This window comes from Bufo gargarizans, chromosome 10 (genome assembly GCF_014858855.1).
Source record: "Bufo gargarizans isolate SCDJY-AF-19 chromosome 10, ASM1485885v1, whole genome shotgun sequence".
Lineage (NCBI taxonomy): Eukaryota > Metazoa > Chordata > Amphibia > Anura > Bufonidae > Bufo > Bufo gargarizans.
The window spans coordinates 120655117-120682917 of record NC_058089.1 but is presented as its reverse complement, the minus strand read 5'-3'; the positions used below and the strand labels follow the sequence as shown (position 1 = coordinate 120682917).

The 27801-nt window shown below is 46.5% G+C and overlaps 1 protein-coding gene across 11 annotated transcripts; it reads left to right on the top strand.

Moving 5' to 3' along the window:
* Window positions 1-698: 698 nt before the first annotated feature.
* Window positions 699-27801, top strand: ADAT1 (adenosine deaminase tRNA specific 1). 11 transcript variants are annotated; one of them, XM_044270710.1, is made up of 11 exons: window positions 699-736; window positions 1423-1484; window positions 5667-5821; window positions 6061-6117; window positions 9577-9631; window positions 12598-12728; window positions 13104-13632; window positions 19571-19710; window positions 20965-21064; window positions 22962-23048; window positions 27364-27801. In XM_044270710.1, the coding sequence occupies exons 1-11, from the start codon at window positions 734-736 to the stop codon at window positions 27488-27490; spliced, it is 1446 nt and encodes a 481-aa protein (XP_044126645.1). In that variant the 5' UTR covers window positions 699-733; the 3' UTR covers window positions 27491-27801. The 11 variants fall into 11 exon arrangements, with proteins under 11 accessions (XP_044126645.1, XP_044126653.1, XP_044126644.1 ...); XM_044270707.1 differs by lacking the exons at window positions 699-736; window positions 1423-1484 and adding an exon at window positions 1536-1774; XM_044270711.1 differs by lacking the exons at window positions 699-736; window positions 1423-1484 and adding an exon at window positions 1788-1948.

The window sequence follows — 27801 nt, the reverse complement described above, 5'->3', positions numbered from 1 at the left end:
TAATGCAGCTGGGCTCTGCTTACCTGGCTGCAGCAGTGACCGACAACACGTGACCACCCTAGCCAATCAGTGGTGCACCAAAGAGCCCAGTGCAAGTACAACAGTGCCCAGGCGGGAGAAGCAGAGCGGCAGCGCTGAATCCTCTAGGTAAGTATGGCTCACTTCCTTATTGCAGCCTATTCTCCTGTGCAAAAAATAAATTGAAGCAAAGCACCCAAAATATCCAGGAAAATAAAATGCTAAATGTCTGTGTCCCATAATATTGGAAGACCGGTCATCAGAAAGTTCAGTATTTGCATATTATTTGGGTGCTGCAGGCGACGCCGTCATTGCTGGTACAGGTAAGACCCTGTTCACGTTCTTCCAGTCTGCTGAGAGAATCCTGCAATCTTGTATAGCGGTATACGTCACCCATAGGCTCCCCTATTTTTTTTTTTTTTTGCTATGCACCTCAGTGCAAGCCCTTCCCTACGCTAAAGCATACTGGCCCGGCATATGCCAAGCGTGTCCTTACAGTGGGTCCCTATGGATACGAAGCACAGGCCGGGTGCACGAAGATTGATGTGCGTGTTTGGCCCTTGCCATCCGACACTGATCATGCCTGAGCTATAACCCTGTAGGCCTCTGCTAAATGGAAAAGCCAAACAGTGATGCCCATAGGACTGGGATTGTTCAGAAGTCGCCATCATGCCATGACCCCACACGACTGGGCAACCGGAGCGATGTACAGAACATGGTATACTGTCCACTGCGCTGTTATATGGGGGCACTCTACAGCTGGCAGCATGCATGCAGACACACTGGCTTGTGCTCTCTTATGGGGGGCATCCTACATCTGGCATTGTGTATCTGTTATGGTGGGCACCCTACATCTGGCATTGTATCTGGGGGCACACTACATCTGGCATTGTATCTGGGGGCACTCTGGCTTGTGCTTTATGGGGGCACACTACAGCTGGCGGCATGTATAGGACATACTGGCTTGTGCTCTCTTATGGGGGGCATCCTACATCTGGCATTGTGTATCTGTTATGGTGGGCACACTACATCTGGCATTGTATCTGGGGGCACTCTGGCTTGTGCTTTATGGGGGCACACTACAGCTGGCGGCATGTATAGGACATACTGGCTTGTGCTCTCTTATGGGGGGCATCCTACATCTGGCATTGTGTATCTGTTATGGTGGGCACCCTACATCTGGCATTGTATCTGGGGGCACACTACATCTGGCATTGTATCTGGGGGCACTCTGGCTTGTGCTTTATGGGGGCACACTACAGCTGGCGGCATGTATGGGACATACTGGCTTGTGCTCTCTTATGGGGGCACTCTGGTGGTCCATTACAGGGATATGGTGAATATCTGATTTAATTTTTTTTTCCCGGTGGCGATCTTTACATTGTGCCTCTAAAATCTTGGCAGAAATTCTCAAAATTTGGAAAACTGCTTGCGCAATGCCAATCAAACTTGACTTTGCTGAAAAGGTACTGTGCCTTTAATTTTTTTTTTTATTGGGGGGCTGCAGGACATTATAGAGCAGTAGTTTTTATTTGTTACTATCTTTGTGTTTTACTTCTAGTAGTAAACCTCAGTTTATGTCATATACACACACAGAACACCGTCTAATACTACGTTCCGCGGGGACTTCTGGGTATTGTAGTCCAGCGGGTAAGATCCGCCTTTGTGAAAGTGAAACTAACCGCCGCGAAGAGACTACAGTTCCCAGAATCCCTGTCGCCTCACGTCTGGATTCCTTCCTGGCGCTAACACTGAGGTAAATTCACGGGATAAACGGAAGTGCTGACAGCCGTCGGGTCTGCTGTGTGTGGAGGAGTCTGAGGACCCGGTCTCCGGGCGGCAGAGCCTTCGGCTCTTTTCTATTCTCTTCAGGCTTAGTGCTCGGCGTGTAGTGACGTCATCAACGAAGCGACAGAGAAAAAATGGCGGGGTAATGCAACCACATGTCAGGCTGAGGCAGCGCGTGCCATAGACGGTGGGAGCCCTCTTCCCAGTATGCCTAGTCCCTTATGCCTGGTTACCCGACTCATGGCCGATAGTGGGTGCTCTGCTGGTCTCCATGGCAACAAAACAGCCATTTTCTGTCAGTATATTGCTATTTACAGCAGTTGGTGCAATTTTTCTCACTTTACAATTGCGACGCTAAATTCCTGTATCTCTTCTGTCTTCACCTTCATACCATTTTTCACTTACATCGCCCCTTCGACTTCTCTTGCCCCTGCTTGGCCTTTTTTGGCGGTCTCATGGTGGTTAGGAGCCATTGTGCGGGAGTTGATGCTCTTTTTAGTGCCGCACCCCACCCAATGTGAGTTCTGAGTGCCGCCAATGCAAAGGATGAGATCCTAAGCAAAATATGCACGTAAAACATTTTTCCCTGCATGTGTACGTGGCCTTGGCACCCGCCTGGTGAGGACAGGAGCAGCTGTCGGTGTTATACAGCTGATGCCCGCCTGCACCATACCAGGCGGGTGCTGCCAGTGTTATACAGTTGATACCTGCCTGCAACGTCTGACAACAGAGATCCCATATGATTAAGCCCTCAGATACAACGATCAGTAGTGACTGCGGCATTTAAGTGTATAGACTGTTAAAAAATGCCCCTATTTATCATTAAAAAAATAATTAATAAATATATATATATATATTCCAAAAATGGCCAGAATTTTTTAATATTACCTATCCCACACAGAAAAAAATCCCAGTGCCAGAATTGCCTCTTAAAAAGTCAGACGTACCTCCAAATGGCACCAATGGCCCCTCACATCGCCCCATGGACAGAAAAATAAAAGACAAGGGTGTCAGGTTATGGTGACACAAAGCAGACGTTTAAAGGGGTTGTCCAGGATTTTCATACTGATAGCATAGCTCACTAATATCTGATTCGTGGTGGTCCGATTAGCTGTTTGAAGAGACCGCGGCCGCTTCCTAGGTAATCTGTTCATCAGTCACGTGGTCCAGGTGCAGTTCAGTCCCATTCAAGTGAATGGTCCTGGCCTGCAATTAGGGTTGTCACCTTCCCCCAAAAATACCGGCCAAGTTAAGCCACACCGGAAGGCTTACTGTGGCTCCCAGTAATATTACCGTAATGCCTTTATTAGCACCCCCTAGAATTAGTAATGCCCCATTAGTGTACCCCAGAATTAATGCCCCATTACTGCCAACAAATAAGAGTAATGCCCCCTTATAAGAGTAATGCCCCCACTAGTGCCCCCTTATAAGAGTAATGCCCCCACTAGTGCCCCCTTATAAGAGTAATGCCCCCACTAGTGCCCCCCAGTAAGAGTAGTGCCCCCAGTAAGAGAAATGCCCCTACTAGTGCCCCCAGTAAGAGAAATGCCCCTACTAGTGCCCCCCAGTGAGAATAGTGCCCCCCAGTGAGAATAGTGCCCCCAGTAAGAGTAGTGCCCCCCAGTGAGAGTAGTGCCCCCAGTAAGAGTAATGCACTCACTAGTGCCCCCTAGTAAGAGTAATGCCCCCACTAGTGCCCCCCAGTAAGAGTAATGCCTCCACTAGTGCCCCCGATAAGAGTAATGCCCCCACTAGTGCCCCCAGTAAGAGTAATGCCCTCACTAGTGCCCCCCAGTAAGAGTAATGCCCTCACTAGTGCCCCCCAGTAAGAGTAATGCCCCCACTAGTGCCCCCCAGTAAGAGTAATGCCTCCACTAGTGCCCCCCAGTAAGAGTAATGCCCCCACTAGTGCCCCCCAGTAAGAGTAATGCCCCCACTAGTGCCCCCCAGTAAGAGTAATGCCCCCACTAGTGCCCCCCAGTAAGAGTAATGCCCCCACTAGTGCCCCCAATAAGAGTAATGCCCACACTAGTGCCCCCAATAAGAGTAATGCCCACACTAGTGCCCCCTTCTCTGCTTCTGCAAAAAAACAACAACACTCCTCTCCTCCATTTGCTCGCGCTCACTGGACAGGACCTGCGCTCCAGCGTGATGACGTCTCACGGGTCCTGTCCTCCAGTCAGTAGAGAGTGTTCCCCACAGCGCTAGCCAATGGAGGATGGGAGTTCTGTTTTTGTTTTTTTAACATAATTGGGGGATGTAAAGGCTGTACTAATGGGTGCTCCACAATGCAAGTGCCCATTAGTAACCGTCCCACAGAAAAATACCGGCAACTAATATCGCCGGTAGAAAAATAATTACCGCCTTGCCGGTGAGATACTGGCCGGGTGGCACCTGTAGCTTCAGTACCAAGCACAGCCACTATGGACGGCGCCGTCAGGAGGCTGCAGTGCTTACTAGAGTGCACCGTCCTCTTCAAACACTTGATCGGCAGGGGTGCCAGGAGATGGAACGCCAACTGACCGGATACTGATGACCTATCCCGAGGATAGGCCATCAGTATGAAAATCCCTTTAGGCCCCTTTCACACGAGCGAGTATTCCGTGCAGGTGCAATGCGTGATGCGAACGCTTTGTGCCCACACGGAATCCAGACCCATTCATTTTAATGGGGCTGTGTACATGTGTATTGGTCTTCACGCTTTGCGTGAAAAATCGCAGCATGTTCTATATTCTGCGATTTTCACGCAACGCTGGCCCCATAGAAGTGAATGTAGCTGCGTGAAAATCTCATCCGCAAGCAAGTGCGTATGCGATGCATTTTTCACGCATGGTTGCTAAGAGATGTTGTTTGTATACATTCCGTTTTTTTTATCAAGTGTGTGCAAAACGCATTAAATCACATTGCACCCGCGCAATAAAAACAACTGAACGCGATCGCAGGCAAAACTGAACGACTGCCTGCGAAATTGTGCATTTTTCACTGAACGCATTCGCAACGCATCCGGACACGCTCGTCTGCAAAAGGCCTAAGGCTAGGTCTACACGACGACATTTGTCGCACGACAGATAGGGCGCAACAGTTGTCGCGCGACATTTTGTTGCACCAATGTCGCGCGACAATTTTTATAATGGCAGTCTATGGTGTCGCACTGCAACATGCAACATGTTGCGACTGCGACGCGACAGTCGCAGAAAAATCCATCTTGAATGGATTTTCTGCGACTGTCGCGTCGCAGTCGCAGCATGTCGCATGTTGCAGTGCGACACCATAGACTGCCATTATAAAAATTGTCGCGCGACATTGGTGCAACAAAATGTCGCGCGACAAATGTCGTCGTGTAGACCTAGCCTTAGGGTCCTGATCCAGCGGACAATGCCTGGAATTGGCTGGACACAAACCACAGCATGCGCCCTCTCCACTTCATGAGAAGTCAGTGAAAACGTCATTACGCCTGGCCCTGTCAATTAAAGTGCAGAGGGCGCGGCAGTTGCAGAGAGAGTAGAGCCTCTAGGTGTAATGGTAACACCCCCGTTGCTCCTAGAGGCTCATTTGCATATATTAAAACATCCTTTTTCTCAGCAATGCGGCCACATATAAACATGGGAGCAACACAGATGTCTTCAGCTGCCAAGCGCACATGTAACAGGTCAGCCAGTGTGATAGATACAAAACTGCTGACAGATGCCCCTTAAGAATTGACACACGGTATTGAGCAGTGTAGTGTAGTATGGCATGTACCCTTGCGCACACGCCAACCTTTCACTGCAAATCCAGTGTGAATGCGGGTTAGGATCCTTGGATTTGATTCCACGACTTGTATCTTGCGGCTCATAATGTGATCCTCTGTGTGGTTAAAGGTCGGACGCTGCGGATGAGATCGCTGCTTTGTGCTATGAACATTACCGGACCAAGCTCTCCAAGAAAGGCCAGCCAGACACCAGCAAGGAATGGACTCTGATGGCTGCCGTGATACAAGTGGAGTGTGCGGCGGGAAAGGCAGAGATCAAGAAAGGTGATCATGTTTCTAAGTCTGGGCCATTGTGGTGAGTGGGCACTCTACCTCCTACAACTGCTCTCTATAAGTTTGGATTGTTAGCTCTTGTGTTCATTCATCAAGAGGTATAAAAGCCATGTGCCCCTTATTGTGTAATATTTATTCTGTCCACTAGGTGGTGTACGACTTCCATTTAAAATTTTCTAAGATTTAATTGAATATATATATCATTGTTTTTTTTCTCTTAAATTTTACAGTTGTTGCTATGGGAACTGGGACAAAATGTATCGGGCAGTCAAAATTACGGAAAACTGGTGAGTACAGACCATCCTGACACCTCTTGTCTTTATATAATTGTATGTTAAAAGGGGTTTCCAGTACTTAGATATTGATAGCTCATCCTCAGGATGGGTCATCAACATCAGATCTGTGGAGACCCGGCAAACTGGGACCCTCACCAGTCAGTTGTTTTTAGCAGGCATTGGAAACTATGCTAGGATCAAGGTTCCATCCTTATGTAGCTGTGGTACCATTTAAAGGGAACCTGTCATCAACTTTAGGCTACTTGCACACGACCGTATGTGTTTTGCGGTCCGCAAATTGCAGACCCACAAAAAAAAAAACAGATGACGTCCGTATGCCATCCGTTTTAATTTTTTTGCAGATCCATTGTAAAAATGCCTAAAACAGACAAGAATAGGACATGTTCTATTTTTTTTTGCGGGGCATTTTATGCGGACCCATTGAAATAAATGGCTCCGCATCCTATGCGCAAAAAAAACGGAACGGAAACAAACAACGTTCGTGTGCATGTAGCCTTATGGTGACCTCACTGAGGGCAGCATAAAATAGTGACAGAAATGCTGATTTCAGCGGTGTGTCACTCATGAGCTAAAAGTAAGTGGTTGCTGAGAACCAGCATCATAATCATTGCAGCCCAGGCCTTGAAAAGAGTCAAATCTACTTGAGAAGAGTCCTGGTTATTCATAATCTTCTGCTCTCTCCCCCATCTGCTGATGATTGGCAGTTCTCTCCTAGAGAGAAGGGGAGAAAACTAGGTAGAAGACCGTCAATTATCAGCAGGAGAGCAGGAGATCATAAATAACCAGGACTCTTCTCAGGTGGCCGTGACTCTTTTCCAGGCCCAGTCTGTAATGATTGTGATGTTGGTTCTCGGCAACCTGCGGCTCTCCAGCTGTTGTAAAACTAGAACTTCCACCATGCTCTTCTGTAGGCTGATAGCTGTAGGGAGTCTGGGCATGCTGGGAGTTGTAGTTTTGCAACAGCTAGAGAGCCTCAGCTTGGCCATCCCTTGTCTAGTGGCTGCACTAAACAGCTGCTTGTTGGGAGTATTGGGTGTTGGCCTCCATGATCATGAGAATAGGCCATCATTATCTAACTATCGGAAAACACTTTTAGGCTAGGTCCTTCATGTAATGGAGTCCTGTCTCTAGATTGTTGTTGTGTCTGCCGACTTGGTGGTCGATGATGTGGTGGAGTCCTGTCTATAGATTGTGGTTGTGTTATAGATGAATAACCAGGACTCTTCTCAGGTGGCCGTGACTCTTTTCCAGGCCCAGTCTGCATGCAATGATTGTGATGTTGGTTCTCGGCAACCTGCAGCTCTCCAGCTGTTGTAAAATTAGAACTCTCCAGCAACACCGCAGGAGAAATGCTAGCACAGGCTTCCAGTATCCGTAGTTTCAGGTGCTGCACATCTCGTATCTTCACAGCATAGACAATTGCCTTCAGATACGAGATGTGCAGCACCTGAAGCTACGGATACTGGAAGCCTGTGCTAGCATTTCTCCTGCGGTGTTGCTATCAGTGTGTGAACAGTGGGAGAAGAGGGTTGCATTGACAATCCAACACAATGGGCAGCACATTAAACACATTTTATAAGTGGTCAGAAACTTGTAAATAACTAATGAAAGAATAAAGTTACGTTAAAACCAAGCACACCATTGTTTTTCTTGTGAAATTCCCAATATGTTTGATGTGTCACATGACCCTCTTCCTATTGAAAAAACAAAAGTTGGATTCAAAATGGCCGACTTCAAAATGGCCGCCATGGTTACCACCCATCTTGAAAAGTTTCCCCCCTCACATATACTAATGTGCCACAAACAGGAAGTTAATATCACCAACCATTCCCATTTTATTTAGGTGTATCCATATAAATGGCACACCCTGTATCTCACTTTCCCAATATACTGTAGAACTGCTTCTCCCTGCCTTCCATACTGACTGTCAGTGGTGAGCACTGACTGCCCAGCTCTACTGTATCTCCCTGGCAGCTAGTTAGCGGCACGCCAAGCATATAGAGCACAGATGAGCTGTTAGCGCTAACCTCTGATAGTATAGAAGTCAGGGACAAGTGGTTTATAGTATATAGAGGTCTCTACGAGGGAGGCGCTGAGGGTAGAGGCAGGCTCGCTGTGCACTGAACAGTCTGGAGTGCTAGTGTCCTGTACTGAAAATGGAGAGGGCCATGATAAGGGACAACTCCAGAGACAGGTTTTTACAAAAACTGGACAATCTCCCCAAATAAAGTACCACATTACAAAAAAAACATCCCTTGCATATTTAAAAAAAAAAAAAAAAAGCTGCAGTATCAGGTGCACTTCAAGAAATTACTTGACTCTACTTGTCAACTCTATTGGCATTCAGACAAGAAAATGTCAGCGCATCGATCGGGCAACAAGGGTTAACACGAATTCAGGGGGGAGATGAGTCTGGGTATCATGGAATGGGGTTATTAAAGTAAGTTTCTAACGGAGCCATAGACGTAGCTGTCGGCTGGCATCTCTGCTGCCCATCCAAAAACAAATAAATGTAAATCGACCTGAGTACATTTTCAATTTAATGGGAACAAAGGATAAACTGATGCTGGCTAAGTCTACGTTCACACTGGTGTTTTCGTTTCTGTTTGTGAGATCCATTCAGGGCTCAGCGGTCCAAAACGGATCAGTTTTGCCCTAATGCATTCTGAATGGAAAAGGATCCGCGGCTCAGAATGCATCCATTTGCCTCCGTTCAGTCTCCATTCCGCTCTGGGGGCTGCTTGCAGCGTTTTGGTGTCCGTCTGACGGAACTGAGCCAAACTGATCCGTCCTGACACACATTGTAAGTCAATGGGGACGGATCCGTTTTCACTGACACAATATGGCACAATAGAAAACGGATCCGTCCTCCATTGACTTTCAAGGATGTACATGACGGATCTGTTTTGGCCATGTTACAGATAATACGAACTGATCCGTTCTGAACGGATGCAGACGGTTGTATTATCTGTATGGGTCCATCTGTGCAGATTCATGACGGATCCGCACCAAATGCGAGTGTGAAAGTAGCCTTACAGGGAACATAGGGTCAGGCATGTTAAATTCCAAACCGTTCAGTCCTTCCTGCCATTAAGCAGTCCCATACCGATGAGCCGTGGGGGGAGCTCTGAGGGAGATATTTTATTCTCTGTCACTCCCAGCGATGGCGCTGATTGATCTTTGCTTCCTTATACATTAGTCTTCAGTTGCGACATTTGAACATATTGAGGGGAAGAGGTGAGTTCATTTCACGAGGGTTTCATTTTCCAGCAATGACAAATCCCTGCCTGATGACGCAGTGTTTGTCCCTCTCTGCCAACTTGTCATTGATCCCGGTGACTCTTTGTCCTTATCTTGAGCACGGCACCATATCCAGAAAACATATCCTACTCTGTACTGTGGTGGTTACAAGCACCCTGTCATTACCTCTTACGTTACTTTCTTGCCTAGGTGATGTTCTCCAAGACAGTCATGCGGAAATAATTGCAAAGAGAAGTTTTCAAAGGTAAAGATGAATATATTGATTTCTCTGAGGCAATAGACCTCCAACACTTTTAATGTCCATGATTCAGTCTTAGGGCTCATGCACACGGCCGTGCCTGTATTGCGGTCTGCAAACAGTGGGTCCGCATTCACGGACCCATTTAAGTCTGCAATGAACGGCTGTGTGCATGAGCCCTTAAGTATCAAACTTCTGGTCCCATGTAAGACATTTAAATTGTGATTTAAAGGCTCCAGAACGCCCCCTTATGTGCCCTTAACTCAATTTCAGATTGGCTTTAAGTGGAAAACAAATCAGTAATTTCAGATAGGCTGGGGGCACTGTGCCAACAACCTCATATAAAAGGCTGTGGTTGAGGCAGGGCATCGCACCACTTAACTGGTTCAGATTAAAGGGGTTGCACGTTTTATAAAGCATGCATACATACCTGCCTTTAAATGAAAAATTGAGATTTCTTTTATATTGAGTCTCCTTAAATTAGTTACTCCAGAATGACAAATTATCACTTATCCACAAGGTATTCTGACCCCCAATCAGACCTCAGATAAGAGCCCCATGCCTCTCATCACCCCCATATCAGCCCCCTTGCCTCTCATTAGCCCCCATTATCAGCCCTTATGCCTCATTAGCCCCCATTATGCCTCTCATTAGCCTGCATTATGCCTCTCATTAGCCCCCATCAGCCATTATGCCCCCAGCAGCCTCATGTTTTATAAAATAAAAAAACACTTACCTCTCCTGCTCCTGGACGTCGCCGCTCCTCACCGCCCGCGCTCAGTCTACCCCCTCCTCCGTCTGGTGCGCTTTAACTGGCGCGCACAGTGTGAGGTCGCAGTGCGCCTTCACGCTGTGCGCAGCCCTGCACAGCCAACAGCCGAGGACCAGGAAGCGGTGAGTACAGATCTTTCACCGCTTCCCATTCCCCTGGTACTAATGAGTGCTTCCATAATGAAAGCGCTCAATAGTATTCGCCCCATAAGACGCAGGGGCATTTCCCCCCACTTTTGGGGGCAAAAATGCGTCTTATGGGGTGAAAAATGGTAGCTAATAATTTTCTGATCAGTGGGGGATGGACTGCTGGGAGCTCCACCGATCACAAGAATAGGAGTCCCATGTCCCCTTTTGTATGGGGCATGCACACTGATGCGCAATTTAAACACTATGGGACTGCTGGAGATAGACAAGATCCCTACTTGACTTTCTCCTTCAGTTCCGTAGAAAGCGAATAAAGCAATAGTTTTCTATTCAAAAGGGGGTACTGGACCCATGGATCCTGAGAATGAAGCTGCCAAAGTCCCCTTCGCTTGCAGCACCGCTCCGTTCAAGTGAATTGAATCCCCACAGATGATAATGTGATGACATGTCCTGGCAATGCGCAATCACCTTATGAGATGGGTGTAAAACCTGCGATGGAATGATTCCTCAAGTAATCAATAAAGTGTCTGAGTGTGAAGCATTGATTAAAGGAACGAACTGTATACCAATGTTAGGAGTCAATGAGTCACCATTGAGATGGCGGTAAATAATTCACTCGTTATCTGATGTTACTGTAGTGATAGAAGTGGAGTTATTAGACCATTATCCGGCAGCTCCAAACTGGTCATCGACGTAACTCTCAGCCATCTCCCTCAACTCCGCCATAAACACGCCATAGCAATAGTAGGAAAAGCAACCTGAAAATCTTCATTGTGCCGCTTCTCTTGGGAACCCATGGTATTCTACTAGTTAAAGTCCATAAGTGTCTCTTGCACCAGTGACAATACCATTGCTGTGTTCACATTAGGCAAGGACAGACAAACGGGCATCTAGAAATATTTCCACCCGGACGGTCATTGACCTGTATGTGGGGCTCACGTCCGGCGTGGCCGCAGTGTGTCTTCCTATATTGACCTCCCGGGACGATATTTACCAGAAACAGATCTGTGACTTTCTCTTTGTGCATTTGCTTCCCCACAACTTGGCTGGCAGAGCCCTGGCATCTGTTGTAAGAATAACACTACGTCTATGGAGTATGTCATTAATGGAGCAGATCTGGAGGGTACCAGTCACACCCTGTCACTAATGACCGGGCAGGCGGGAGGCACGCCGCCGAGAATGTCTCTCTGCTGGTCAGTTTGGCGTCTTGTCCTTGGCATATTTGCCCTCTGTCCGTTAACACCACGTTCTCCAGAAGCTGCAGACAGCGGCGCGCCCTCCACATGATGCTTACATGGGAGAACCTAGAAAGGAAGATGAACATTTGTTTTCTGTTCATTGAATTTCCTTTAACCCGGCATCCGATAATCCAGAAAGTTTGACCTTTTGGCACTTGTGTCCATTACATAACTGCACTATAATGTGGAATTTCACAAGAGCAGGCGACTGAGCCGAGAGAGCTAATTAGGACATTCCTCTGATAAGTTATAATAGCAAATGTGGTGTATTTCAGGGGTAAGCTTGCACTCTGTCAGCCATGTTGGATACAGTAGTAAAGGATAAGTGGCTGCCTAGAACGCTTATCGTAGACGGGACATCCAGCGTTTGTTCTGCCGGTAGCTCTTATTAGTCTCTCCTAGAGGGGGGTATTGGGGGGGGGTTTTCAAGACTTTAAAACTGATCAGTGGGGGTCCGACACTCAGGACCCCTGCAGATCAGCTGTTTGAGAAGGCACCAGGCCAGCACTCACAGTAGCGCCACGGCCTTCTCTCTGCTTTACACGTCACGTGTATCAGTCACGTGGCCTAGGAGCAGCTCAGCCCCATTGAAGTGAATGGGGCTGAGTGCAATACCAAGCACGGCCACTATACAATGTACAGCGCTGCGCTTGGTGAGCAGGGAGAAGGAGCAGAGCTCATAGGAACACCGCTGCCTTCTCAAATAGCTGATTGGTGGGGGTCCCGGGTGTCAGACCGCCACAGATCAGATACTGATGACCTCTCCAGAGGATAGGTCATCAGTATTTAAGTCTCTGCTTTCTTGCCTTGGGCCAGGTACCTCCTCCACCAGCTTTCCTTAGCGCTGTCAAGGAGCCATGATTGTGTGCTGGTTCCTGGAAGTGATGCCAACAAGTGGACGCTGAAGCCTGGGGTCTCCTTTGTGTTCTTCACCAGTCACACTCCATGTGAGTATCTGTCTGCTGAGCTCGGTCTTACCTGTGCCCTGGGAGTATAAAGGTGCCCAAGGTAAGAAGAGTAAAGCCGTCCCAACCTGACAAATTCACCAGCTCAATATCTTATGCGTGCCGGCCCTCCCAAACAGGCGACATAGGAGGTAAGAAGTTTTGGGAATGTTGAATTTCCATAGCGGATCCTCTTCTCATGTTAGATAAGCCGCTGCCAGTAAGTCATTCACTGTGGGTCTGTTTGGTGAACCCCTCAGCCGTTCCTCTGAAGCTCATGGAGGACGGTGCAGTGCAGTCATTTCTTCATGTGTAAAGTATTTTATTCTTTGCATCCTACGGAGAGTATATTAGATATATTATTATTTGCCCCGATAGGTGGTGATGCATCAATTATACCCATGCTTCCCCTAGAGGACCAGCTCTGTCCCACCTCTACAGCACCACAGGAAGCCACCCCATTACTCTGCGATCCTATCACAACCACTAACAAGAGGAAGCAGGCTTCTTGTGATTCTCTACCTGCCAAAAAGAGAATGAAGCAAGACGGATCCGACCAGGAAACCGAGAGAATAGCGGAAACCAAGGAAAAGGAAGAAAGTGCAACTTTTAACCCTGAGTCAATAGATGTGTTCAGGACTGGAGCGAAGTGCGCTCCTGGGGAGGCTCAAGATAGGCACAATGCAGGGGTGGACTATCACACTGTGGGAGTCCTCCGCCTTAAGCCGGGCCGAGGAGACCGCACATTATCCATGTCCTGCAGTGACAAGATGGCTCGATGGACCGTGCTTGGCTGCCAGGGGGCGCTGCTCATGCACTTTCTACAACAACCCATCTATCTGTCCTCCGTTGTGGTGGGGAAGTGCCCGTTTAGTCTGCAGTCCATGGAGAGGGCTCTACACAGTAGGTACTACATTATGATAATCCTTTGCTCATTAAATAGATAGTAAGGGCTGATTCCCATGATTGCGCTCGGTCCGGGAAACATGAACTGCATGTTGACCGCATCTCGCGGACTGACTGCGTGGCTTCCCTGACCTGAGCTGACTGCTTCATAGTAATTTCTGATAAAGTGAAATCATACCTGATCGCGGCTCTTTAGTACAGCATAAAAGAGGCGCAATCAGATCGGAAATGACTATTATTATGATAGAATCAGGATGGGGGGGGGGGGGGGCAAAGTTGTTCCGGGACACGCGGCCGACACATGGGCCTTGTTTCCTGGACCAATTGTGATCGTCATATGAATCGGCCCGTAAGTGACGCGTGACGGCCGTTCTAAGAACAGTGTAAGCATGGGGTTACTCACACAGCCTGTGAATAATGTCCATCCAAAAAATAGAACGTCTTATATTTGGCCAAATGGACTCCATTAACATCAATGGGCCCATTCTTAACGGCCGTTCATGAAAGAGAAGTATGCCTAAATTAGGTGTATTTCCGGCACAGATTGTGGCAATCTGCGACTTCCCTCCGCTCACGCCAGGTCGAAAAAAGTGGGCGTGAGAAGAAATGTTCTAAATGTACAAAAGCAAGGGAGCCGAGAACTGGCGCTGGCACCACTTCATAATGGCGGCGGAGGATCCACCGCCAGTGCAGCGCTTAACCACCTCCCGACCGCTGTACGCAGATATGCGTCCGGGAGGTGGTTGCTTTACTCCTCCTGGACGCATATACGCGTCTTCTCGCGAGACGCGAGATTTCCTGTGAACGCGCGCGCACAGGCGCGCGCGCTCACAGGAACGGAAGGTAAGCGAGTGGATCTCCAGCCTGCCAGCGGCGATCGTTCGCTGGCAGGCTGGAGATCCGAATTTTTTAAACCCTAACAGGTATATTAGACGCTGTTTTCATAACAGCGTCTAATATACCTCCTACCTGGTCCTCTGGTGGTCCCTTTTGTTAGGATCGACCACCAGAGGACTCAGGTAGGTCAGTACAGTCCCACCAAACACCACACTACACTACACCCCCCCCCCCCCCCGTCACTTATTAACCCCTTATAAACCCATGATCACCCCAGATAAACTCCCTGATCACCCCCCTGTCATTGATCACCGCCCTGTCATTGATCACCCCCCTGTCAGGCTCCGTTCAGACGTCCGTATGATTTTTACGGATCCACGGATACATGGATCGGATCCGCAAAAAGCATACGGACGTCTGAATGGAGCCTTACAGGGGGTGATCAATGACAGGCGGGTGATCACCCATATACACTCCCTGATCACCCCCTGTCATTGATCACCCCCCTGTCATTGATCACCCCCCTGTAAGGCTCCATTTAGACGTCCGCATGATTTTTACGGATCCGATCCATGTATCCATGGATCCGTAAAAATCATGCGGACGTCTGAATGGAGCCTTACAGGGGGGGTGATCAGTGACAGGGGGGTGATCACCCTGATCACCCCCTGTCATTGATAACCCCCCTGTAAGGCTCCATTCAGACGTCCGCATGCGTTCTGTGGATCCGATCCATGTATCCATGGATCCGTAAAAATCATGTGGACGTCTGAATGGAGCCTTACAGGGGGGGGTGATCAGTGACAGGGGGGTGATCACCCTGATCACCCCCTGTCATTGATAACCCCCCTGTAAGGCTCCATTCTGACGTCCGCATGCGTTCTGTGGATCCGATCCATGTATCCATGGATCCGTAAAAATCATGTGGACGTCTGAATGGAGCCTTACAGGGGGGGTGATCAGTGACAGGGGGGTGATCACCCTGATTACCCTGATCACCCCCTGTCATTGATAGCCCCCCTGTAAGGCTCCATTCTGACGTCCGCATGCGTTCTGTGGATCCGATCCATGTATCCATGGATCCGTAAAAAATCATGCGGATGTCTGAATGGAGCCTTACAGGGGGGGTGATCAGTGACAGGGGGGTGATCACCCTGATTACCCTGATCACCCCCTGTCATTGATAACCCCCCTGTAAGGCTCCATTCTGACGTCCGCATGCGTTCTGTGGATCCGATCCATGTATCCATGGATCCGTAAAAAATCATGCGGATGTCTGAATGGAGCCTTACAGGGGGGTGATCAGGGAGTCTATATGGGTGATCACCCCTCTGTCATTGATCACCCCCCCCTGTAAGGCTCCATTCAGACGTCCGCATGCGTTTTGTGGATCCGATCCATGTATCCATGGATCCGTAAAAAATCATGCTGATGTCTGAATGGAGCCTTACAGGGGGGGTGATCAGTGACAGGGGGGTGATCACCCTGATTACCCTGATCACCCCCTGTCATTGATAACCCCCCTGTAAGGCTCCATTCAGACGTCCGCATGCGTTCTGTGGATCCGATCCATGTATCCATGGATCCGTAAAAAATCATGCGGATGTCTGAATGGAGCCTTACAGGGGGGGTGATCAATGACAGGGGGGTGATCAGGGAGTCTATATGGGTGATCACCCCCCTGTCATTGATCACCCCCCTGTCATTGATCACCCCCCCTGGTAAGGCTCCATTCAGACATTTTTTTTGGCACAGGTTAGCGGAAATTTTTTGTTTGTTTTTGTTTTTTCTTACAAAGTCTCATATTCCACTAACTTGTGTCAAAAAATAAAATCTCCCATGAACTCACCATACCCCTCACGGAATCCAAATGCGTAAACATTTTTAGACATTTATATTCCAGACTTCTTCTCACGCTTTAGGGCCCCTAAAAAGCCAGGGCAGTATAAATACCCCACATGTGACCCCATTTCGGAAAGAAGACACCCCAAGGTATTCCGTGAGGGGCATATTGAGTCCATGAAAGATTGAAATTTTTGTCCTAAGTTAGCGGAAAGTGAGACTTTGTGAGAAAAAAACAAAAAAAAAAATCAATATCCGCTAACTTATGCAAAAAAAAAAAATTTCTAGGAACTCGCCAGGCCCCTCATTGAATACCTTGGGGTGTCTTCTTTCCAAAGTGGGGTCACATGTGGGGTATTTATACTGCCCTGGATTTTTAGGGGCCCGAAAGTGTGAGAAGAAGTCTGGGATCCAAATGTCTAAAAATGCCCTCCTAAAAGGAATTTGGGCCCCTTTGCGCATCTAGGCTTCAAAAAAGTGTGACACATCTGGTATCGCTGTACTCAGGAGAAGTTGGGGAATGTGTTTTGGGGTGTCATTTTACATATACCCATGCTGGGTGAGATAAATATCTTGGTCAAATGCCAACTTTGTATTAAAAAAATGGAAAAGTTGTCTTTTGCCAAGATATTTCTCTCACCCAGCATGGGTATATGTAAAATGACAGCCCAAAACACATTCCCCAACTTCTCCTGAGTACGGCGATACCAGATGTGTGACACTTTTTTGCAGCCAAGGTGGGCAAAGGGGCACATATTCCAAAGTGCACCTTTCGGATTTCGCAGGCCATTTTTTACACATTTTGATTGCAAGGTACTTCTTACACATTTGGGCCCCTAAATTGCCAGGGCAGTATAACTACGCCACAAGTGACCCCATTTTGGAAAGAAGACACCCCAAGGTATTCCGTGGGGGGCACGGCGAGTTCCTAGAATTTTTTATTTTTTGTCACAATTTAGCGGAAAATGATGATTTTTCTTTTTTTTTTCTTTTTTCCTTACAAAGTCTCATATTCCACTAACTTGCGACAAAAAATAAAAAATTCTAGGAACTCGCCATGCCCCTCACGGAATACCTTGGGGTGTCTTCTTTCCGAAATGGGGTCACTTGTGGGGTAGTTATACTGCCCTGGCAATTTAGGGGCCCAAATGTGTGAGAAGAACTTTGCAATCAAAATGTGTAAAAAATGCCCTGCAAAATCCGAAAGGTGCACTTTGGAATATGTGCCCCTTTGTCCACCTTGGCAGCAAAAAAGTGTGACACATCTGGTATCGCCGTACTCAGGAGAAGTTGGGCAATGTGTTTTGGGGTGTCATTTTACATATACCCATGCTGGGTGAGAAAAATATCTTGGTCAAATGCCAACTTTGTATAAAAAAATGGGAAAAGTTGTCTTTTGCCAAGATATTTCTCTCACCCAGCATGGGTATATGTAAAATGACACCCCAAATCACATTCCCCAACTTCTCCTGAGTACGGCGATACCAGATGTGTGACACTTTTTTGATGCCAAGGTGGGCAAAGGGGCACATATTCCAAAGTGCACCTTTTGGATTTCACCGGTCATTTTTTACAGATTTTGATTGCAAAGTACTTCTCACACATTTGGGCCCCTAAATTGCCAGCGCAGTATAACTACGCCACAAGTGACCCCATTTTGGAAAGAAGACACCCCAGGGTATTCCGTGAGGGGCATGGCGAGTTCCTACAATTTTTTATTTTTTGTCGCAAGTTAGTGGAATATGAGACTTTGTAAGGAAAAAAGAGGAAAAAAAAAAAATCATCATTTTCCGCTAACTTGTGACAAAAAATAAAAAATTCTAGGAACTCGCCATGCCCCTCACGGAATACCTTGGGGTGTCTTCTTTCCAAAATGGGGTCACTTGTGGCGTAGTTATACTGCCCTGGCAATTTAGGGGCCCAAATGTGTGAGAAGTACCTTGCAATCAAAATGTGTAAAAAATGGCCTGCAAAATCCGAAAGGTGCACTTTGGAATGTGTGCCCCTTTGCCCACCTTGGCTGCAAAAAAGTGTGACACATCTGGTATCGCCGTACTCAGGAGAAGTTGGGGAATGTGGTTTGGGGGGTCATTTTACATATACCCATGCTGGATGAGAGAAATATCTTGGCAAAAGACAACTTTTCCCATTTTTTTATACAAAGTTGGCATTTGACCAAGATATTTTTCTCACCCAGCATGGGTATATGTAAAATGACACCCCAAAACACATTCCCCAACTTCTCCTGAGTACGGCGATACCAGATGTGTCACACTTTTTTGCTGCCAAGGTGGGCAAAGGGACCCACATTCCAAAGTGCACCTTTTGGATTTCACCGGTCATTTTTTACACATTTTGATTGCAAAGTTCTTCTCACACATTTGGGCCCCTAAATTGCCAGGGCAGTATAACTACGCCACAAGTGACCCCATTTTGGAAAGAAGACACCCCAAGGTATTCTGTGAGGGGCATGGTGAGTTCCTAGAATTTTTTATTTTTTGTCGCAAGTTAGTGGAATATGAGACTTTGTAAGAAAAAATAAAAAAAATAAAATCATCATCATTTTCCGCTAACTTGTGACAAAAAATAAAAAGTTCTATGAACTCACTATGCCCATCAGCGAATACCTTAGGGTGTCTACTTTCCGAAATGGGGTCATTTGTGGGGTTTTTCTACTGTTTGGGCATTGTAGAACCTCAGGAATCATGACAGGTGCTCAGAAAGTCAGAGCTGTTTCAAAAAGCGGAAATTCACATTTTTGTACCATAGTTTGTAAATGCTATAACTTTTACCCAAACCATTTTTTTTTTTGCCCAAACATTTTTTTTTTATCAAAGACATGTAGAACAATAAATTTGGCGAAAAATTTATATATGGATGTCGTTTTTTTTGCAAAATTTTACAGCTGAAAGTGAAAAATGTCATTTTTTTGCAAAAAAATCGTTACATTTTGATTAATAACAAAAAAAGTAAAAATGTCAGCAGCAATGAAATACCACCAAATGAAAGCTCCATTAGTGAGAAGAAAAGGAGGTAAAATTCATTTGGGTGGTAAGTTGCATGACCGAGCGATAAACGGTGAAAGGAGTGTAGTGCCGAAGTGTAAAAAGTGCTCTGGTCATGAAGGGGGTTTCACCTAGCGGGGCTGAAGTGGTTAATTAAGACCGGCGTCTAAAACTAAGGGGCACATTTATAAACAGCCGTTGTTTTCAGTCATGTGAATGTACCCTAAGGCATCTGCCCTTTTTTCTTTAATCCAGGTGCAAAAATGTCTCGGGTCTAGCTGAAGGATTCCATGTGCATGTGCCACGTATCCTGCAGTCACGATTACAGTTTCAGCACGGAAGAGACGCACTGAGGAAAGCGGATGATGCAAGAAAGCTGGGTCCCTGTGGTGCAGGTGAGTCCAGTATAAGAAACTAAACCTGACCGTAGAAGTAGAATGATGGTCGGACCACTCAAAGGTCCTTCTAAAGATATTAACATCTGTGGGAGGCTCCCGAGGTATCTTAGGGGAACAGTTTAAAGGTTGACCTTAAAAAAAAATACAGATAACCTTATGGTTCTTCTCTCCGCGATCAGTCACCCAGGGTTATCCAGTACTTCTATAAGTGCAGTAACATAAAAAGAATAGAATAATATCAGTCAAAAGCAGTAGATGATGATAGCAACCGGGGGAACCGAAGGACCTGCACCCCTGAATCCTGCTCTGCATATAAATATGAATTACTCCTTAGGTGTTTCCCTTTCACCACATCAATAGCGCCGGTTCCGCTCTCAAAAAAGGACCTTCTCCAATCTTTTGTTCCAACTTTATTAACCCCTTCCCGGCATCTGACGGGAATGTATGAAGCAGGTTTAGGAGCTGAGCCCACTCCTTACACAGCAGTTTCTACCTCTGTTATATTAGACATAAATGATGAACAGATAATTGAACATTCTACAAAATTTGGGCTTAATATCAATGTATGGCAGAGGGTCCTTATCTTAGGGGCTGCATCACAATATGAAAAGTTGATCTCAGACAAAGAATACATAAAGTTATATCTAAAAAAATATATACATTTATCCAAATCTATAAAGAAGGTGTGTGTGTATAGATAGATACGTAAAAAAGAAGATATCCATTGCAGGTATTCCCTTCTGTAGACATGGTGATTTGGGTCTGCTTGGTAATATTGTGGCAGCACTTGCACTGTTTGTGGCCACAGTGGTTGGCTCCTACCTATGGGTGCATTATACTGTTATATACTGTTATACTAGGACCTAGGAGAGGACCAGCAGGTTACTTAGGGTTTCACGACATACGCTCCTGTGGCCTCCTTCACGTTAATAGAACCCTATGCACACCCTTTGCATGTATGTCAGGAGCTTTTCCCAGCATACACGCTAAGCTTAGGCCAATAATGTATAACCAATTACTTTTCACACTTCCCCAAAATGGTACACATCCTCCAGCAGATGTTACAGTGTAAGTAGTCGGTGATATCATTCAAAAAAAGGAGTTTCCCAGCATATAACGCTATGCACATTGCTGGGATATACCATCACTTTATGATCATGGGGATCTGACCTTTAGGATCCCAATCAATCTGGAGAATTAGGATTGTAGAGAAATACGTATCATGTAACGCGTACAATCTCTTCTCTGCAGCAATTAGTTGGTGTGCAGTTCCACATCAGCCACTAGATGTCACTGCTAATGGCTACAGACAAGGGACCACGAAGAAAGCTATTGGAACACCACAGTCCAGGTAGGAGAGAGATTTATGTACATTTAGTGAAGTTTCTAGAAGGCGGATGCAGAGCTTCCAGTTACCACCAAGGTGTATCCTACTGAGCAACTGGGGTTTCATGGTACCACATGTACAGTCCATGGTTGGGGACCAGTTTTGTGCTTGTTTGCACTGAGCATTGCACCCACGTCATTTAGTGACATTTGTAAAGCAAGGAATCCAGTCGCTTGGCATCGGAGAACACTGGAGATACCACATGTACATATGAGTATCCACCATGATACATTTGTGATCCCATGAATATGGAGGATGATTGGTTCCCACTTGGAGTCATGTCATTTGTCGTCTCACATGGAAGTAGACTATTGTGTTTTGGCTCAACAAAGGCAGAGTGAGGCCAAAACGTTGCAATTTATGCTATTTTTAATGAAAATGTGAATACAATATTTTTTATGATCATACCGGTGCCTTGAAACAGCCGTCAATATTGTGTGTATTTAAATTTACAACCGGAGGCTGTGTGACTGCTGTTCACACTGTCCAGTAGCTGGATTATCTGATCCCAGGAAAGACTGGACCTCAGCTTAACAGGTTTGGACGAAACTAAAACGTCCTCGGGTATGCGGAACTATGGTGAGAGAATGCATCATACTGGTGTCCTGTAGGGGCTCGCTATAATCTCCCATCCTGCCAGTAGGAGCAGGAACCCATCAGGAACGGAGAGGGCGAGGTGTATGCGTCCTAGTTGAGTGCTCTCATTAAGAGAAACAAAATAAGATTAGTGCAGGTTTGAACCTTTTAATGGCTAACAAATATAGAAGTAACGATGTTACATAGCCTTCATCAGGCGTACTACCAAGGGACTGGTGATGTCTCCAAAGCTCGCTATGTAAGTCATTACTTCTATGTTTGTTAGCCATTAAAAGGTATCAAACCTGCAATACTCTTATTTTGTTTCTCTTAATGAGAGCACTCAACTAGTTTTCTATTGGTTAACACGGTACCATGCGTCCTTTCACAATAACGGGACTTTGAAAATAGCTGAGCGTGCGTACTCGCCTTTGTTCGGAAGTCTCATAGCAGTGAATGGAAAAGGCCAGAAGAGGGCTGCTGTATGAGGAAAGAGAAGAGCTGCCATAATGAGGAAGCACCCCAGAAAGTTTCGGACCCCAAGACTGTAGCTGAGCATGGTGTCAAAAACCGGTGTCTAAAGACGTCCATGCACAAGAGAAAACTGAAACTGGGGTCGGCCAAAACTACATGTGAGAGGCATCGCCGTCTGCTCAAAGACAGGAGACTTATCAATACCAGTGTTTTCTACACCAGTCCTGATATCCCCTGTGCCACCGGCGTCCTAAATGAAGCTCATCCTCCAGCAGTCTGTGTAGAGTTCGGGTATTATTTGTACCAGTAAACTGATGTTAATATCTGTCGGGGCTGATGGCCCTGCCCATGCCAACCTCCTTTTTCAGAAAGTGGCAAGGGGGTGTAGATACCCAGTGTTTGCAATCTTTTTTTTTTACACCAGGGAAGATAACTGTGTCCCCTTACTTCCTGGTCGACCAGTTTATTCTGCCATGTTGCCGGACAGATCGCTTAAACAAGTGATCCTCAACCTGTGGCTCTCCAGCTGTTGCAAATTTGGAATTCCCAGCATGCCGTCTTGCAACAGCTGGAGAGCCACAGATTGGAGAATACAGGCTTGTACATGAACGATCCTATGAATGACTGAACTGCGGGCGATCACCATGTCACGGGTATGGCCGACCTAGAAAGTTGTTAGTGAATTTCCCCATAAGAGTCCAATATCATTGGTGGATGGCATCCTCTGTACAGTAATAACTGATGGTCACTACTTGTGCTGGTTTCATGATGTGATGTTGTATTTAATAGTGATTTTTGTCTGTTTCTCCAGATCGCGGATCTGTAAAGTAGAATTATTTCACATGTTCCGTCATCTGCTAGAGAGCCTGTCGGAAGAGCAGATCCCGGGGTCACTCAGGTAACCGTGTTACACGTGGCTTCTCAGCACTGGAATACATGGATATACATGTAGTCATTTTTATATCATTTAGCCCGGAGATGGTCGCTCCACCCTCGTCCTTCTTGTAGTTCCTAAGTTACAGTAAATATCTCATTGTACATAGTAAAGTGGTGAGGCTGTATAGAGATCTGTAAGTGGGTTATTGCCAGTATGGTGTAATGATCGGTGGATTAGCAGTTCTTCCCTCATAGGGTGTGACTGCTTGGACACTTGCCTGCTATAAAGGATTTTGTGAGTGGCTTGTGATGTCACCCCATTTTGGGTACACGTATGAGCGGATGAAAAAGTGTTCATTGTTTACTAGCCGTCCCACCCATATAGCTTCTATGCATGGAAAAAGTCTCCCCCTATATTCACTTTATTGGTCCTAAAATTGCAGTTTTTGAGAATCGAGTCATGCAAAGCTACATTATACTTTGTGTTTTACCTCTTTGCTATCTTCAAAATCTCAGCTTGCTGTCAGTGAGCGGGAATATTTCTGTTAACATCTAAATGCTGATGAGACAATACAGGGGACGGTGTGAGAGTCTACTAGATTTGTATCCACCTGCACCCCAGACGGGTGCATTTTACCTGTACCGAAACACTGGAGCAAACATCAGCGCAGGATAGGATTCTTTAGACTGGATACTTTGTGGCGAATCTTCAGCTGTGACAAATTCCAGGCCCTGTTATTTTTTTTAGCTCTGAATGTAAAGCAGCAGAGATCCTTAAGGCGGTGATGAACTGAGACGCAACATATGTTAAAAAGTTGCAGAACTGGAGTCATTATAGGAATGTTCCAGTAACAAGAAGTTACAGAAAAGGCATAACTATTAGATTGAGTCCAACCACCAGGACCCCCACGATCACTAGAACGGGGGCCTTGTGTACCCTGTTTGCATTGATGAATGGTAGAGCATGCACAGCACTGCTCCATTCAAGGTGACTGCCAGAGATTGTGGAATATGACGCTCATAGTCAGTGGGGGCCCAGCAATCAGACTCCAACTGATCTGCAGTGGATGGGGATAATTCCTGATTACCGGAATACCCCAAACAGGAAAGCCCATTGATTTTGCAGTTGTGACGAGTGCTGTGTGCCGCTGCGGGACACCCATGTTGCTCCTTGTAGAGAGGATTATACAGTACAATGGAAAATAGAAGTCGCCCTCTTGGATGCCGCCTCGTCTTTCGAGCACTGAGATTTACACTCCGCCGCTCCCAGGCTGTCACCGGTGTTAAAAAAAAATCACTTGCTTCCCTGAAGTCAGAGCTGGTAGTGATGCCAGGAAAACTTGGCTAATGTCTGGTGTCACTATAACACAGAGGCCTTTCTATGAATGGAGCGCCTACTGCCAGGAGGACATTGTCTTACAGCACGTTTTCTGCAGCTGCACTTAGGGACCTCATTTTTAGGTGGATTTAATATAATTTTTTTTTTTTTACTGGTGACTTATTATTCGGGTGCAAGTTCAGACGGTTCTGCTAATTCATCTGCATGGCCCCGTTACAATGTATCAGTGCAATTAAGAACTTCCGGACAGAGCTTTGAGCTGCTGCGTGTGTCCTTTATGTTGGCTGGTCGGATGGGTCCCAAATGTAACATATGCAGATTTTTGCCATGGATTTTACCGTATTTATTGCAACCGTTGAAATCTGCGGTGAAAAACGGCGTCTTTCCCACAGCATATTGAGCACGGTCATATCTGCGCATGGATTTTTCTTCTGCGTGCAGATTGGGTTTTGAGCTCATCAGGAGCTAGATTCGTTCACCAGCAGCAAGCAGGGAGGGATAAAAAAACAAAGCCTTACAAAGTATAAATGACATTTTCACCGTCTCACTTGCTTCTTGTGTATAAAATGTCTGTAATCAATTAGGGGGATTGTATAACCAGCAGTTACCAGACCACTCGCAGTGCTGCACGTCCCTCACACAATATACGCTGCTGTGACCCCAGTCTGGATTCTGCTCCAGCACCGCTGCCATCGATAGCTAGGACTTCAGCTTCAGGACGTGAACATATGGGGGTGGTCACATGAGGTCATCCAGCTTCACACACCAGGAATGTCTGGATAATAAAAATTAAACCAGGCCTTTATAGACTTCCTGTAAGCCTACTTGTTGACTTCATCCTGACGCCCCCATGTTCTCAGTGGGGAGAAGGGACACCTCTGGCGGAGGCTTATCTCCCATCAGATCCAACATGCTCTTCTTGGTGGCGAGACGGGACACGGGGCACACCCCTTAGGCTACTTTCACACTCGCGTTTTGTGCAGATCTATTCAGATAATAACCGTCTGCATCCGCTCAGAACGGATCCATTTGTATTATCTGTAACATGGCCAAGACGGATCCGTTTGTATTATCTGTAACATGGCCAAGACGGATCCGTTTGTATTATCTGTAACATGGCCAAGACGGATCCATCTTGAACACCATTGAAAGTCAATGGAGGACGGATCCGTTTTCTGTCGTGCCAGATTGTGTCATAGAAAACGGATCGGCCCCATTGACTTACATTGTGTGTTGGGACGGATCCGTTTGGCTCAGTTTCGTCAGACAGACACCAAAACGCTGCAGAGCGGAATGGAGACGGAACGGAGGCAAACTGATGCATTCTAAGCGGATCCTTTTCCATTCAGAATGGAAAGTAGCCTTAGGCTACTTTCACATTGGCCTTTTGGCTTTCCATTTGTGAGATCTGTTCAGGGCTCTCACAAGCGGTCCAAAATGGATCAGTTTTGCCCTAATACATTCTGAATGGAAAAGGATCCGCTCAGAATGCATCAGTTTGCCTCCGCTGCGTCTCCATTCCGCTCTGGAGGCCGCTTGCAGCGTTTTGGTGTCCGTCTGACGAAACTGAGTCAAACGGATCCGTCCCAACACACAATGTAAGTCAATGGGGACGGATCCGTTTTCTATGACACAATCTGGCACGATAGAAAACGGATCCGTCCTCCATTGACTTTCAATGGTGTTCAAGACTGATCCATCTTGGCCATGTTAAAGATAATGCAGACGGTTGTATTATCTGAACAGATCCGCACCAAACGCGAGTGTGAACGTAGCCTAAGATGGTTGGCCAGGCCTGCCACAATTAGTGGGTTCAACCAGTGGTCTTCTGATGCGTATGGCCGGCACACCCAGGATGACGATCACTGAGATGAAAGTCGTTAACCTGGATTAACCCTTTACGGCACCTTATCTGTGATGATGCTTGTGTACATACGTATTGGCCCCCACATGCGGCTGACGACTACCAGTCCTTATCTAGTACTGATCACTTGTCATTGCATTCTCCTGCTGTATACTTTGCTGTAAGACAGCAGTGAGTACACAGGGAGCTCGCGGCCTACGTGGGGTCAGATTTGGGATGTCCTTGCACTGACACTGCGCCCTCACGCACCACACCCTGTTAGGTGCAAAACTAAACAAGGCAATTTTGTAGCTGGCCGTATACTCTGGATGAAGGTCAGTCGAACACGCCGACCATCTAATGTATATATCTGACCAGCTATCTAGGGGTACGGCCACACGGTCAGGGCTTCTGCAGTTTTGGAGGACAAAATGAGTGGATTGTAAAAGTAAAGAAAGTATAAAGGAGAGATACGACTTCACTTTTTATTTTAATTCACTCCTGATTTTGGCTTCCAAAACTGCTTGAAGAAACCTGACCGTGTGGCCGTACCCTAAGCGCCATGTACAAACATGACATCACCTGTGCAAGCTATAACAGCATCCATATGGGTCATCACTAGGCTTGAGCGAATCGCCTTTCAGATCATAGATCCGAAGTCGATTCATTTAAATACCTCGATTTTTTTAATGCCGTTTCCGTACAGCATTAAAATGTATTGGCTCCATGGAGCCAAAGTTTGTATTGCCCAAACTAATTCATGTCTGCGTATTTTAAAATAGGAATCCGAAGTGGGCTTTGGTCCCGAGGTACCAGCCAGTACCAGAGCCCACTTCAGATTCCTATTCTAAATTGTTTTTCAGTACGCAGATACGAATACAGTAGGAATTCAGTCTCGCACAACTTTGGGCGATATGAATTTTGCCTACACTGAGCCAAGAATCGATTTCAGATCTATAATCTGAAGGTTGATTCGCTCAAGCCTAGTTGCCACCCAGCTTTCCCAAGGTTGTAGTAAAGTCCCACCTGATTAAATTTTAAATATTTAGCAACATAAGAGATGACAGTTTTATACGAGTTATGTGGTTTTAGGGTTACTGGTCACATAACTGGTTTCTGTTCATATCTTACAATATTTTATCTCCTTTCTTCCAGGGAATTGAAGACATACGGTGATTATAAAGAAGCTGCTCGGTCCTACCAGGAAGCCTGGAGGCTGCTGCGAGAACAGGTACTTACATCCTGGATCCGAACATCACGTGACTACCTGAACTTCAGCTGAGACCCAAAGTGCAAATCACCGACCTGGCACAACAGAGGTTCTGGGAGAGGATGGGAAAGCCCCTCGGTGATGTGCGCCTCCATCTGCACTTGAGCTTTACATTGGAGGCTGTGTGAGATCTGAACTCGTCATTTATACATTTTTCTTGTAACCGAGTACCATAGACTCCAACACCTGCAATGTGACTGTCAGTCTCCTACTGGTAGGACTGTATCAGGGGTTAGGCACACAGGTGTGTTACTTGCGGTTTTTGGCGCAGATTTTAGCTCACCTTTGCATTAAAAATTGACGATCTGCAGACTTAAAAAATC

Excerpts from the sequence above, each read along its gene's own strand:
- ADAT1 (XM_044270707.1), top strand. The coding sequence starts at position 1,596 with ATGTCATATACACACACAGAACACCGTCTAATACTACGTTCCGCGGGG. Across the intron at positions 5,822-6,060 it reads AAAGGCAGAGATCAAGAAAG|TTGTTGCTATGGGAACTGGG; the intron begins GTGATCATGTTT and ends TAAATTTTACAG. Across the intron at positions 19,711-20,964 it reads GCTGGGTCCCTGTGGTGCAG|CAATTAGTTGGTGTGCAGTT; the intron begins GTGAGTCCAGTA and ends TCTTCTCTGCAG.